At 46.7% G+C, this 14,036-nt stretch overlaps 4 protein-coding genes across 6 annotated transcripts; 3 read left to right on the top strand and 1 right to left on the bottom strand.

Annotated features, from left to right (window-relative positions):
- Positions 1-4,008: 4,008 nt before the first annotated feature.
- On the top strand, positions 4,009-4,763 carry E1B28_009705 (uncharacterized protein; the record flags this gene model as incomplete). The annotated part of the gene is made up of 3 exons (XM_043154617.1): positions 4,009-4,051; positions 4,106-4,704; positions 4,758-4,763. 3 exons carry the CDS (start codon positions 4,009-4,011, stop codon positions 4,761-4,763), a joined length of 648 nt encoding a protein of 215 aa, XP_043007072.1.
- A 244-nt stretch (positions 4,764-5,007) lies between these two features.
- E1B28_009704 (uncharacterized protein) lies at positions 5,008-6,513 on the top strand (the record flags this gene model as incomplete). The annotated part of the gene is made up of 5 exons (XM_043154616.1): positions 5,008-5,242; positions 5,303-5,668; positions 5,717-5,881; positions 5,936-6,127; positions 6,194-6,513. 5 exons carry the CDS (start codon positions 5,008-5,010, stop codon positions 6,511-6,513), a joined length of 1,278 nt encoding a protein of 425 aa, XP_043007071.1.
- A 1,194-nt stretch (positions 6,514-7,707) lies between these two features.
- On the top strand, positions 7,708-10,619 carry E1B28_009703 (uncharacterized protein). The gene is made up of 6 exons (XM_043154615.1): positions 7,708-7,941; positions 7,991-8,319; positions 8,372-8,696; positions 8,752-9,423; positions 9,486-10,180; positions 10,236-10,619. The coding sequence occupies exons 1-5, from the start codon at positions 7,732-7,734 to the stop codon at positions 10,137-10,139; spliced, it is 2,190 nt and encodes a 729-aa protein (XP_043007070.1). The 5' UTR covers positions 7,708-7,731; the 3' UTR covers positions 10,140-10,180; positions 10,236-10,619.
- Positions 10,571-13,828, bottom strand: E1B28_009702 (uncharacterized protein). 3 transcript variants are annotated; one of them, XM_043154614.1, is made up of 12 exons: positions 13,690-13,828; positions 13,523-13,636; positions 13,345-13,457; positions 13,167-13,288; positions 12,156-13,114; positions 11,955-12,104; positions 11,823-11,898; positions 11,643-11,765; positions 11,344-11,582; positions 11,168-11,286; positions 10,962-11,111; positions 10,571-10,885 (listed from the first exon to the last, which is right to left on the bottom strand). In XM_043154614.1, exons 3-12 carry the CDS (start codon positions 13,377-13,379, stop codon positions 10,792-10,794), a joined length of 2,067 nt encoding a protein of 688 aa, XP_043007069.1. In that variant the 5' UTR covers positions 13,380-13,457; positions 13,523-13,636; positions 13,690-13,828; the 3' UTR covers positions 10,571-10,791. The 3 variants fall into 3 exon arrangements, with proteins under 3 accessions (XP_043007069.1, XP_043007068.1, XP_043007067.1); XM_043154613.1 differs by having other exon boundaries at positions 10,571-11,111; positions 13,345-13,403; positions 13,523-13,606; XM_043154612.1 differs by having other exon boundaries at positions 10,571-11,111; positions 13,345-13,636.
- Between the last annotated feature and the right edge of the window lie 208 nt (positions 13,829-14,036).

The following is a 14,036-nucleotide window of genomic DNA, read 5'->3' as shown; positions in this document are numbered from 1 at the left end:
ACAACGACGGTTACAGTAACAGCTAAAATCATGTTATTTTATATGATACCTTACGACGTGATTTCTTTTGCTTTCCAAGTGGGGCAAGTATTTGGGATGCACGGTCATCAAACGAAAGCCCAGATGAGGAGTCTGATCTCGTAGAATTCAGTTCCACTGATGGAGAAACTGAAGGCTCACGATAAGATGAGAAATCAATGGATATCGGCACAGGACTTGTTTCGGTTGTAGTGTCCTCGCCTGTTCTAAATGCTAGTGCTATGTTATCGATAGCTTCGAGGACGGTGCTAGAATCGTCACTGAGTTCGAGAAACCTCTTGCCTGCCTGTATGAACGAATCTTGTGCCTGGTACATCTCCATTAGAGCTGTTGCCCGTCGGCTGCTACGACCAGCTTCGGCTCTAATCGGTAATGGGCTGACGACCTCAGGTGAGCATGAAGGATTGACATGGAGACTTGATGTAAATGATGTTGTCGCAGGAACCGAGTTGGTGAGTGATCGGTTATCCGAAAATTGGAAAGGGGACACGGGTGTTGACAAAAAATCGCTGAAAAATGACGTGTTCGAATTGAAGAAGTGGGTTTCAGATATGTGAGAGGGCAGGGGAGAAGATGGTAGATCTTGAAAGGAGAAAGGAGAGTCGAGAAACTGAGTTTCCGACACATGTGAAGGTGAGGGTGGAGGCGGCGGTGTCTCCGGACACAAAACGATTGACTGTACGTGGTTGGCAATCTCGGAGAAAACGATTGATCTAATGTTTGAACCTATTTTATTCAGCCCTGTGTATTTAGAATTTAGGAAGATTCAGGAAGATAGTTTTTAAATGACATACCGCATAAAATTGAAGTTTCCTCCTCCAACTTCTGTAACTCTCGCTCATCGACTTCGTGTGAGCTATCATAGTTGACGTCGGGTTCCTTCTCTAGTCCAATGTTATTCAGCTTCTCGTCTGTTGCCTCGCCTTCTATTTCCAGCTCCTCAAGTGTGAATTCGTGTGCTTGGATCTTGGATCGGTTAGTAGAGACTGAGGAAGATGAAATTATGGGTGCAGTAGGTGCGGATATGGCTCCCGAGCGAATGTTTTTGCGGTATTCATCCTGAGCATCCCTCTGCTCAAAGGACTGGAAAAGATGTGGGATAACGGAGGTGATAAAAACATACACCCATACATCGACCCGGGGTAACCGTCCACTGCGTGTGTATGGAGCAATGTATTGGCCCTTGATGCGCCCATTAAATCCTTCAAGAGGATTGTTTGTTCGTGGAATTTGTTCGGGTGGGATGTTGAGTCGGTCCGAGGCTTCGGAAACGCCAGCGGGAGACCATGAGAGCCAATAATCTTCACTTTTGAGGTGATACTGTAGGAGATAGTTGAGAAATAGCAGCCCGCCTTTAGCTTGTTTCTTTGCAAGTGAAGAGCGGCGCTTTCCGAGAGCTACAAAGTGCTGGCGCTCAACTTCAAAAGCTTGCTTCGCCTCATCGTAAGTTTTGATAACTCAGATTAGTTGATGAAGAAGCTTGGCAAGGCGGCGACGAACATCTTGACGATCTTGGCCAATAGGAACACAACGAAGAAACCGGTTAAGTGCATTCTTCCAAGACTGCCACACATGGAAAATACAGAGGAGAAGAAAGATTGCTGGCCAGTGATGTGAGAGGGCATTTCTTTCCCATGGGTCTTGATCCGTTGTAGCAACTGAGATATTGATCTCCTCATCAGCATTGTTCCTCCCAAGTCCTTCTTTCCATGCTCCCAGAAGTTTCTTTAGAATGCTTGTGTCGTAATCTGCATGGGCAGCCTTGGCATCTTTTCGTGCTGAAAACAATAGTACACCAACTGGAACACCCCGTCGGCCAGGGCCTAGAGCCATCAAAATCGTGAGAAGAAGCTCAGATGAGCAGAAACCAAAGGTAAGGTCCATCAAGATATGCTTGTTATGTGCGTATTCCCAGGCTGCTTGTTTCATTTCGGGTGTTACGAGAACGAGCTCCAGACGCGAGTTCTTGTCATGTGCTAGCTTCGGTTGATAATGAAGGCACGATTCTGCAATCAAAGGAGATGGGGGACAAGGGTCTACAAGACGAAACCACGATTCCAGAATCTCTTCAGGTGCACAGCGTTGTCGTATACCAAAGGAGCGGTTGACAGTGCGGTAGATGGAGGTTGTATCGTACGACTCGAGGAAATATCGGTGTGTACGGGACCCGAGGTCATCGCCAAAGTTTTCTTTGCGGTACTTCTCTATTTCTGACCGTAGGAAATAGAGACTTGAAGCGCCACGGAGTATAAGGTCAAGTGCAAACAGGCGGATAGTGGGATGAAGTGGAATTGGCGGGTTTCTTTCGACCTCGGCAAGAAGTTGGCAGTCAGGGGAATGAGAGAGGATTCCAAAAATTCGGTTGATGGCGATGAATGATGATTCTGTATATTTGGCGAGTTCGGGGAGTTAATTCAGAATTAGCACAAGAATACATACTGTTGTTCTTGTCATGCGTAGTTATTACCTTAATCCAGCAGGGACATCCGACATTTTCCCAAGGTATATTTCGTTTTCCAGTCTTTGAAGCATGGCGGCCTTGGGTATGATCTACTCCTGCAAGACACTGAAAGAGTCGTTCATGTCGCTCATATTTATCTATGTGGGGTCTCAATCAGATCCATCTTTTGTAGAGATAAGGATATTCATACCCCCAGCAAGGTTACGGGTTCTAAGATCTTCACAGGCCAACTTTGAAGTAACATCACGTTCATTATTTGGTGGAATATACAGATTTAATTCCGCATATAGCTCTAGAGCTTGCTCTATTTTCATCTCATCATAAAACTATTCAAAAAAATTCAATTGATTTCTATACCTTGATCCTTCAGAGTATATTGGAACTCATGATGTTCAAACTTGGTCGCCATTTCTTGTAATAGGATATTTTTCGCTTTGTCGCTGAGCCGAAGTTTATCCGGTATGGTTCTTTTCAGTGCACTGATCTTCTCGGATTTCATATTGTGAGGCTTTGGAACATTTGTTAATGAGTTGATCTGAGCCATGAGCTTGAATTCTGTCATGGTGCTGATTTGGATGCTGTGAGGAAAGCGAGATCGAGATGGGACACGTTCCGGCGTTTCGACGCGACGATTCACGTGGTGGTGGAATTCGAACATGTGGACAAAGTACTTGCCATTTTTATTTTGTTCTGGGCCGGGGACGGGACCAAGGCTGTTATAAAAATACATGAATAAATGGCTAGGGCAAGACTTGGTACGAAATCGGCGGGACGTGTGACATTCTGGGTTGTGACAAAATTCGGGGGGTGAGTTTAAATTCCCAGGTAGAGTGGTCCGGAGAGCAGGGTCAGTCGGAGTACGGAAAATGTGAACTCACCAAAACTGGTTCAGTTGCTAGTCCTCTCCGAAAGTCAGAGGATATTCGTCTACGCTTATCACCGGCGCTACAGACTCCTCGTCGTCATCGTCCACAGATGATATTTCCGTTTCAAAACCGTGCATGACGGTTGTTTGCTCAACAAGGTTATTGAATAGGACTCTGTCTTGATGGCCGATAGAAAGAGTTCAGAAACGAGTGTCGCCGGGTCAAGAGCGGAGGAGATCCAGAGTGTCCTGCAGATTTCAACGTCGGCAGCGGGAGCCTCGTTCTTCGAGCATGATGGCAAGGGGCTAAGAAGCAGGTTCAGCAGCACAGACCTACATTCGTCGTCAATTCGGATAAGCATTGGTTCTCGCATTCTGATTCACTCTGTGAGAAGCATCAAGTTCATTCATGTTTTCGGTTGCAGATGAAGGACAACGTACCATTAACATGCCGCCTTCAAGACACGCAAGAGCGTCGGTATCCTCCACGTGTACAATAGCCGTGTAGAGAGTCCCAAGAAACGAGAAACAAGCTTCTGGTAGATTTCGTTGTTTCGCAGTCGTCAAGCCAGGGTCGTGACCGCGTTTGATTCTTCACCATAAATATCATCGCCATGCATCCCCTTTCCCTCCCTCTTCCATCATGAGTTCGCTTCGAAATATTGTAGTCCTGATATCCGGGTCAGGTAAAAATTCCTCTCCTTGTCTTTCTCTTACTCCTTTAGTTTACCAATGACTAGGAACCAATCTCCAGGCTTTGATAGACGCACAAAACACGGAATCTCTCCCACAAACCCGAATCACACTAGTTCTTTCTAACCGGAAAGCCGCATACGGACTTACAAGAGCTCAACAAGCGAACCCTCCGATACCAACAGCATATCTCGCTTTACAACCTTACCTAAAAACAAATCCTGGAAAAACTCGAGATGACTATGATGCAGAGGTGGCCAAGATCGTGTTGAAGGAGAAACCAGAGCTTGTCGTGTTAGCTGGGTGGATGCATGTCTTTGGAGACGGATTTCTCGATTTGACGAACGGAGCTGAGCCACCTATTCCTGTAATCAACCTCCACCCTGCTTTACCAGGCGCGTTCGACGGTGCAAATGCCATCGAGCGAGCCTACGAGGCAGCACAGAAGGGGAAAGTAACACACTCGGGAGCAATGGTGCATAGAGTGGTTAAAGAGGTCGATCGAGGAGAGCCGTTGATTGTTAGAGAGGTGCCGATCGAGAAAGACGAACCCTTGGAAACCTTTGCGCAGAAGCTTCATAGTGTCGAGTGGGAGATTATTGTGAAGGCGACGAAAAAAGCGCTGGATGAAGTGAAGCCTATACAGGTATGTGCTGCCGCCCTTCTTACCCTGCGCAACAACCTCTTAGTTGTCAACAGGCATGAAAAACAATGTACCGAAGACTTTGTATTCACTATTTTCAGCCAATCTGAACTTCAAGTTTTGGCGACTAAATGGGCACTCGACCTTGTGATAGTATGACGCTGGCCCAGCGCCCATGACCCAGTAATTCTATTCACAACACCACAAACCCTTTCCCAATTGAACTTGAACCCCTGACTTGATTCGAAATCGGTATAAATATTGTACGTCAAGGAAGATTACTCGGGTATTCGAGGCTTTCGCTTGATGTCCCATACCATCACCGTCGGCACGAGCTCATTCAAGTATACCCTCCTATCCGAACCACAATTGTTAGCCGAGATTTCTCGTATTGCTCTCGCACATTGTAGGGGTACTCTTCACACCGCATCGTTCCAACCCAATCAAGCACCTTCGAATGGTATTGGCAACCAAGACGTCTCTGTAATCGAGGATTGGGAAATAGAAGGGGAACCATGGAAATTGCGAGCGATATTTGATGGTGAGTTGCGGAATGAGAGGGATTGAACACTTAATCTCATCAAGTATCGAACGTTTTCAGGACACGCGAATGGCAATGAAACTGTCGACTTTGCCTCCCAAACACTTCCTTCCATGATCCGAGATCGTCTAAGCGACATTGTCAGGACGGAGTCAATCTCGACCGAAAACATCAAGATTTCACTCGCGTCGGCTATCATTGACTTGGACAATTCAATAACAGAAGGACTATTCTCCTTATTCCCCCAAGAGAAGTATATCAACAACCTTACCGATGAGGAAATCCAGAAGGTAGTCAATGACAAGGATACCGGCGGTGCCAATTTCACCAAAGTCGCGAGATGCATGCGAGGAACGACGGCTATTGTTGCTCTCGTTGGCCCGAAAGGAGATGTATGGGTCGCCACAATTGGCGATTCTCAAGCAGGTGCATAGATACCTCTTCCCAGTAACGTTATCTAACCTTGGTTTCTAGTTCTCGGTATGAAACGGGGTGCAGGAGAATGGTCAGTTAGAGTCCTCAGCTCAAACCACAACGCCAAGGACACGATCGAAATCGAGAGAATCAAGAAAGAGCACCCCGGAGAAGAGCTCGTAGTGACTGATGATAGGGTGTTGGGAGTTATTGCGGTAACTCGAGGTGACTTTTCACTCTCTAATGGACCAATATAAATATACTAACGTTTGTCCCCAGCAATCGGCGATCACCTCTTCAAGCTCCCATCCGTATACACTTCTCGCATTTTCCGCAATGCCTTCCAAGGTCTCCGTCCTGGATCAGAAGAGATGATAAAGAAGATCACCGAACGGAATCTCACCCCTCCTTACCTCTCCAATTCACCGGACATCGTACATTTGAATTTGAAGGACGAAGGAGCATCGCATGGTACGTAAATGACTTATATCGTTCAGGAATGCCTCTCATTGACCTTGCCTATTCCCTGTTATGTAGCATGTCTGATTCTCTGCTCAGACGGTCTCATGGATCTCTTCAGTGGTGGGCACAACCGAACTAACGCTCAACCACTGAACATTTCCAAAATGGCCGAGTCGTGGATACGAATGGTAGCAGAGGAAAGTTTAGTTCCGTCAAGTAACTCTGGGCAGAATAATATTGGGGATGCAAAATCTAACCTTGCATTGCGACTTGTATACGAAGGTCTTGGGGACTCTAGACGTGATGAAGAAAGAATGTCGTGGATGTTGACTTTAGAGATGCAGGAAAAATGGATGGATGACACGACTGTGATAGTTGAGGGTATCACCTTATGAATATGGGTTGGAATCATGAAAAACCCGTTTCTCGGCTAGTGCTACGGAGCTGAGGACTGCGAAGGTACCTCCGAGTCGTATTCAGTGGGTCCTTCGCAGCCCGAACACTCTCAGATCGTCGGATTATAGGTTTCGAAGAGTTCAATTACATAGACAATAATCCGGATCCCCATAACGCGAATAACGAGAGCAAAGAGCAGTGATTCTGAGTACACCGGCTACTCGGCCCTCTCGAACAACTCACGTTTCACCGTTTCGCGTCTCAACCTCCATAATGATAATTTCAATACCATGGAACTCCAAGATTCCTTTCAACTGTTCGGTGTTCCAGAGGAACACTTGCAGCCGTTGGCCATCAAACTTGACGAATGCCCGACCAACCCAGACTCAGCCGGGTTCCCCAAGTCGACGGAAATGCCTATAATGACCTACCCCGCGAAAAGGAATTGAATCCTGGCAGTGATGAAGATGGGAGTTCACAAAATCCGAGTCTCAAGTTCTGAGATGCTCAATATCGAAGACAACGCGCTGATGACTCGACTATGCAGCTGGAGAGAATGAAGGCGATGGGGTTCAGTGAAAACGTCTGGACTGACCATCAGCATTGTCAGCATTGGATCGACATGGCACTTGCCGTGACTGATTCCGCAAGGCTTCCCGTTTCTCTTCTTGGCGATACGCTGCAGAGCGCGCTTCATCTCGTTATCAGAGAAGGATTGGAGATGATGATAATACAAGGCCAACTCCAGTAACCTCCTTGAAATCAGCGTGTCTTTCCAGAACTGAAAGTTTTTTGTCGCTATGTAACGGTACAGAAGTAAATGAAAGTACTTTACGATTCATCCAAGACCATTCAACCTCGACAATTAGCCTAATACTCTCCCAAGGTTGCACAATGAATTTGAAAGCGTGAATCTTCTTGTTGACAACAAAGATTGGTACAGCTTTGGCAACGATATCAATGAAATTTGGAATTCGCAGACATTATGAGTTGTGAATGGGTAATGTGCAGTTTAATCCACTACGACCACTGCTGATTGTTACTGGCCGTAAAAAGAGACAACATCGTGAAAGCGGTAAAAGCGTCAATTTCCGTTGATTGACTTGATACATGGGTACTAACGTCATCTATGTCGATTTTTGGGGTTCAGACGATGAACGGGCGGAAACAACAAATAAATACAAACAAAAGCTGACCGGCTCCGTCAATCAATTAATATGAAGCACGGTAAGGTCTATCGAGTGCGTACCGTTTCAGAGGAACTCGCATCGCTGACCATCGGCCTCGGAAACTCCACTACCTTCAAATCTGGATTTCCGAAGTTGATCGAAGAGCTTAATGACTTACCCCGCGAAGAGGAGTTGAAGCCTGGCAGTGATGAAGAGGCGAACATGGGAGTTCGCAAAATGCGAGTCCCAAGTTCTGAGGTGAATGACTCCTTAATGGAAGATACAGTACGCTGATAACGATATGAAGTTGCTAGAGAAGATGAAGGCGATCGCGATAAGTGAAGACGTCTGGACCAACAATTGGATCACATTTGCACTAACGGACGTTGAGATCTTGAAGAGGGCTCACTCAGGAAATTATGGATCCGTCTATAAAAAGCACATGGAGTTCGTGACTTGCCCAGAAGGCAATGTTATCGAGGTTGTCAAGGAATTAGTTCCACCGCAAATACTGCATCTCCTTGCAACAATGGCTGTGTCAAGTTCGCAGTATGAGTACTGGCCGTCTGAGGATCTCTGTCGTGAATTGGTGACCGTGATATGCAACTCGTTAAAGGACTTCCGGTTGTGTCCTAGGTAAGTTTTGTTGTCATGCTTCAACGTTTCCTCATCAGTTTTGGTCGAACAGACAAACTCTGTCTGGTTTAAAGATAGTTTTCAAAACGACCAGCGAAAAACATGGCATCAGACATTTTGCTTATGGTCCTATCAGTGACCTTTATGTGACGGGAGGGCCGGATGTACACCCGCTGGTGTTGTGGGGGGAGATCGATTCAAATTGCCAAGGAAGAGATTTCACGAAAGCTCTCGTCTCTGTTCACGCCTATGCACGATTCTTGATCCAGCGAAATATCCTGAAAAACCCCACTCGTTTCCTTGTTCTCTACGTGTCGTACGATGTTTCACGGGATGGCTTTGTATCAAAGTTCACCATCTTCGACGTGGTGAGAAAGGTACAGGTATTTTTTGTCTATCTCAATACTTTCGCTCTGCTAATCAGTCGTCCAGACGCAGCAATCAGAGCTGGAATTGAAACGCTGTTCATTGTCAACGGAAACATCGGAATTCGATGGAGCGGTAGAGTTCTTAAAAGTGTGTGCTGGGCTCCTTATGGCGATGTGCGGGGTAGTTGAAGACAGCAAATCATATATTCACCGCACTGTCAAGGCGTTCCAAAACATAAATAAGATGCTGAAGCCCTTGCGAACGAAAACTGGTCAGTCAAAAAGAAAGGATAGCGATAGCGACGACGACGGTGAGAACGACGACGATGGGAACGATGATGGCGGGAACAACGATGGTGGGGGCGATCATGGTGAGAACGACGATGGTGGACAAGGGAGTGGCGGGCAAGGTTTATCCAAGAAACGTCGAGGTTCAGGACCCGACCGTCCTCAGGGGGGAAGCAAACGTCCTCGCAGGGGTGGTGGTGGTGGTGGTTCGGCATCCAACAAGGGACAAAGAGTCACCAAAGAGGGACAGAAAAGGAAGATCCTCTGCACAAAATATCGTTCGAGCTCTAGAGGATACTCGGATGCTGAGGAGGAGCCTCATGAATTCGAATGGGAAAGCGAATCCAGCTCCTGCCTTGAGACCTTGTCTCTCGTCGGTACCACCATCCAACTGTTACAACCAATTTCGGAGGCCTTGGATGATATCAGAGATTGTCTGGAAAAACCGGTGTGTAGTCATTCTTCGATGAGGTGGGCTTTGGTATTGACTGTGGGTGTGGGTCTTGATAGGGAGAGGTGGTATTTGTGAAAGATTGTGATCGAGGGCAACTCCTAGCAGTGGCTAAGCTGACGAACATACAAGAGGTCAGAATCCTGAGAGATCTGCAAGTATACAGCGGCGTCGCCAGAATCATCGCAGAGAAGAAGGTCAAACGAGGTCTCCATCTTCTAGTCACCCAATATGCTGGGCAAGACCTCGAACTCTACTGCTGGACTGGTGCAGGACCTCATGCAATGGAAGTAGTTGTCGCCTTACTCAACACCATGCACAATATCCACAATGCGGGCATTGTTCATCTAGATATAAAACCTGCCAACATCGCAGTCCCGGTCAACGCCACCAAAGGGGTCCCAGCTGCTACAATCCTGGACTTTGGTATTTCATGCAGGGCTACCGAGGTTCTCCATGAATCAATCGGGACAGAAGGTTGGATGGCGCCTGAGATGGAGAAAACCAAGGGTATTGAGAAGATTAATCTCAAGTTGGCAGATGTCTGGGCTGTGGGAAAGGTGTTGCTGTTCATGGCCAGCCGCTGCTCCTTTGATGAAGAACAAAGGACTTTGGTCGTGATGCTAGGGAAGAGGATGTCAGTGACAGATCCGGACTGTCGACCGTCTCTCACCGAGGTGCTCTGCCAAGTTCCATCAGTATCAGGCCAGTAATTAGAACAATCCTGGGAAATTGTCTACATGTCCACTTGTCGGTCAGTATCATCATTATTTCAATAATATGCAGATAGTTTTCAGATCTCTTGATAGTTACATTGTGTTTCTGAGGAGGGCATTTGGGACAAGACCGAGCCCAAAAACGCGTTGTATTGGTCTGCGTCTTCTAATTAATTCCTCATTTCCTTTTCGACCATGCTAACCCACCACGGGTCCCGGTCAACTCCAGACTGTACTTCAATCCTTCGTTTTGCATTGACGGCTTGAACTGAATCCCGGTTCTATCCTAAAGTTCGCAGATGTATGACGGACATTTTCGTGGTCTACCACAGGCCCGCCTCGTCACAGTGGAGGCGGGATTAATTGAGAGTATTATCGTCACAGTTATAGTCGGTTGCGTTTTCGGAGATGCAAGAACAATACGGCGACTAGGGTCCAAATAATACTCCATCCATTAAGGCACCTACAAGTAGTTCCTTTGCAATGTATTTTACATGATCTGCTGGGATAGCGTAACAGTGATTGTCATTCGACAGACTAGAGTCCCAACACGCTGAAGACTATTGGAGAAGTTAAAATTCAACGTGCTGCCACACCTTTGATGCAAACCGGGGGCTGAATACGAGTACCTTCGACCTCTCTCGGGATGTCAGTTTCCAACTCTACATCCGTCACCTTCTGTTGCATGTGAGCTGAATGCTCCTTCAACCACCGAAGTTATACCGATGCCATGCCGCCCTGAACTAAGAGGGCGAACGCAGCGAACCATAAATTCAACGCGTCTGCTTCTGCCGCTGATGTCATTGTATTGAGGTTTACCTTTTCCTCTGTTTCCTTGAAGCAGGTGCTCCGCCGCGACTGATTCCACCGGGCTTCCCGTTTCTCTTGGCAATACGCTGCAGAGCGCGCTTCGTCCCGCTATCAGGGAAGGATGAGAGATCGTAATAATGCGAAGCCAGCTCCAGTAACCTGAAAAGAGAGATCCGTGAGGTCAACATGTCTACCCAAGCTTAGAATTTGCGTACCATTCTCCCCGAATGTCAGTATTTGTCCGAATATATGGGCGTGTCGTCAAAATGAATTCGTTGAACAGAACCCACTCAGGCTGTGAAATCAGGCAACAAGAGGGATGGAGTGCAACACTCTGAATATGCGACTTGTCAATTAGGGAGAAAACGGTGTCACTGACGAAGGCATATACCTGACCGTCCTTGACCGTACAATAGCCCGTTTTACCGTCCTTGTGGGCCACCTGCATGAAGAAACCGATAACCAACGCCTTTCGAACATTCTGGTAAAGTTCCTTTCGGCCTGAAAGCGAGACCACATCTATTCCGAGTCGTTCCATCGTTCGCTGAAGCTGATCGCGAACGTTCTCTGCTTGAGCTAAAGCTCGCCCAGAAACATAATTTTGCCATGCCCAATTCTTGTCGTACTTGTCTATAAAAAAGCTGGGGGTTAATTGGAATGAAAGACGGAAGAGAAGGGAGAACCACCCACGTTGGAGATACTGATTGAAAACATTGATTAGCGTCAGATGATCGCTTCCAGGGACCAATAAAAGAGCTTTGGCTTCGTCAGCTTCTCTTTGTGCATTAGCCGGTCGAACCCAGATATTAGAAACTGGCCACAGAGTCAGCTTCAACACTCAGATAACAGTGCGTTACAAGAGTGACGCACCGGAAAGCATAGCAGTGATGGTGAGAATTTCATTACTACATTTGAGCTCTGGACTTGCGATGAGCATTTTTGAAAGCTGTGGAAAACAACGTGTTTGAATATATAGACATCGTAATAACAAAGATAAAGAACCTGAGGGTCGAGAGGGAACTCGGCCATTGTTCTCCCTAAAGCCGTGATGTTACCCTCGTCGTCGATTGCCGCCAGATCATTAAGAAGTGCCAGTGCCCGCATCAGCGTCTCTGCAGAGGGGGCGTCTACGAAGTCAAATCGTATAAGATCCTACAAGCAGGTTAACATGCAGTGAAGAAAGTCAAGGAGATAAGAACATACCTTGATACCAAGCTTAAGCAACTCCAGAACAGTGATGCTGAGATTACATCGTAGAATTTCAGGATATGTTTGCTCCTCTAATTCGCGTATGAAATCCTTCTCCGTATAAAGTCGGAAACACTTCCCAGGACGTGTTCGTCCAGCCCGTCCAGCCCGTTGTTGTGCCGAAGCCTTGGAGATTGGGGTAACCAATATAAACATTACTCCTATCCGTGGATTGTACACTTGTTGTTTTGAGAAGCCGGGATCTACGACGTAGACGATACCATCTATTGTCAACGACGTTTCGGCAATGTTGGTAGACACTACGACTTTTCGCCCCGGGGGTCCAGATGGAGATACGGTTGAAGGTGCTGGATCGAATATTCTCTGCTGTTGTTGCGGAGGTAGAGATGGATATAGGGGTATGCATACGAGAGGTCCAACAGAGTCGGGGTTTTGGTTCACCATATCATCTGCTTCGAGCTTGATTTTTTTACAAGCATCTTCAATTTCTTCCTCTCCCGTCAAGAAAACAAGGATATCGCCGGGATCTTCTGCACGATGAATCATTAACACAGTTTTAATAACGGCCTCAAAGTAATCGGGTTCAGGTTCTTGCGTGTAAAAGACCTCGATGGGATATGTTCTTCCGGGGACTTTGAGCAGGGGGGCGGTAGATTTTTTCGAGAGGCCAAAGTATTTTTGGAATTTGAGTGCATCGAGAGTGGCGGACATTATAATGATTTTGAGATCGGCGCGACGTTTGGCAAGGTCTTTTAAGAGAGCCATGAGAATATCTGTTGCAAGGGTACGCTCGTGGGCTTCATCGAGAATTATAGTCGAATATCGTGTGAGGTTGGGGTCATTCATGGCTTCACGAAGAAGCGTATCATCAGCCATGTATTGGAGGAACGTTTTGCCAGGTTCGGTCATATCTTCGAAACGGACGGAATAACCGACTTCACAGCCAAGGTCAACTGGATCGAATACTGAGTAAAGAAACAGGGCTCAAGATCACGGGTCGCTCACCATCCATCTCTTCTGCTACACGCTTTGCCATAGATATAGCAATGTCTCGCCATGGTTGTGTGCATGCAACTAATTTTCCTTTGGTGTGTGGCAAATCGGAAAATGCCACAAATTGTGGTATTCTTGAGCAGAATCATGAGGACTGCGGGATTACCGACGGATAGACAATATGGCTCACTGGGTGGTCTTTCCGGAACCTGTTTCTCCGACCATTACAATGATTTGGTTATGGCTGAACTATCCCAATTATCAGTGCATGATTTCTGTTCGAGCAGAGATCGTTTCAAACGTCTTGAGGGAGGAGGGAGAATGTGATTTCTGGACTGAAAGACGAACTCGAAGTTTACACTACTTACCATTGCCAGGAATTCATCCATCTGAGCAAATACGGGCAACTTTTTGCGTGCTTCTAATATTTTTCTGTATTGTGCAGTGTGAGGCTTCTTTGTGAAAGGATTTGTCGCATGGTCCTATAAGTATAAAAGCCATTATTCCCTCCTTTCCACAACAGAAAGATACGTACCAAAGCCTTGCGAACCTGCTCCCCCTTTACTTTTCGAGGTATGAAGCCTAATAGCGGCTGAGACGAGGATGAAGCCTTCTTCAAGTCCTTTCTATGAGCGAGGTATGGGTTATCGGTCATGACGGGAGGTTCAATAAATCACATTTACGTAAGATATGCGCCCGCTTGATCGCTTGCAACACTTGCAACTTGGACTTGCGTTTGAATGTTCTGATACCAATGATGTCTGCAGAAGCCATTGTCATTGAAGCTTGAAGACTCAAGGGGTTCGGAGAAGGGTGGTGTGGCGAAGACTTGAGTGTAGTGTTTCTCCTTGCGTTTCTGGTCAACTTCACCATATTTCTTTC

Source organism: Marasmius oreades, chromosome 6, assembly GCF_018924745.1.
Source record: "Marasmius oreades isolate 03SP1 chromosome 6, whole genome shotgun sequence".
In the NCBI taxonomy this organism is placed as follows: Eukaryota; Fungi; Basidiomycota; class Agaricomycetes; order Agaricales; family Marasmiaceae; genus Marasmius; species Marasmius oreades.
This window is presented reverse-complemented; position numbering and strand designations above follow the sequence as displayed.

What these genes read in the sequence shown, in the direction of transcription:
- E1B28_009703 (XM_043154615.1), top strand. Translation starts at nt 7,732, where the DNA reads ATGAAGCACGGTAAGGTCTATCGAGTGCGTACCGTTTCAGAGGAACTC. An exon ending in GACTTCCGGTTGTGTCCTAG is followed by an intron (nt 8,320 to 8,371) that starts GTAAGTTTTGTT and finishes TTGGTCGAACAG; the next exon opens with ACAAACTCTGTCTGGTTTAA. An exon ending in GAGATTGTCTGGAAAAACCG is followed by an intron (nt 9,424 to 9,485) that starts GTGTGTAGTCAT and finishes GGGTCTTGATAG; the next exon opens with GGAGAGGTGGTATTTGTGAA.
- E1B28_009702 (XM_043154613.1), bottom strand. Translation starts at nt 13,809, where the DNA reads ATGACCGATAACCCATACCTCGCTCATAGAAAGGACTTGAAGAAGGCT. An exon ending in GGTTCCGGAAAGACCACCCA is followed by an intron (nt 13,289 to 13,344) that starts GTGAGCCATATT and finishes ATTCTGCTCAAG; the next exon opens with AATACCACAATTTGTGGCAT. An exon ending in TTTCAATCAGTATCTCCAAC is followed by an intron (nt 11,583 to 11,642) that starts GTGGGTGGTTCT and finishes GCTTTTTTATAG; the next exon opens with ACAAGTACGACAAGAATTGG.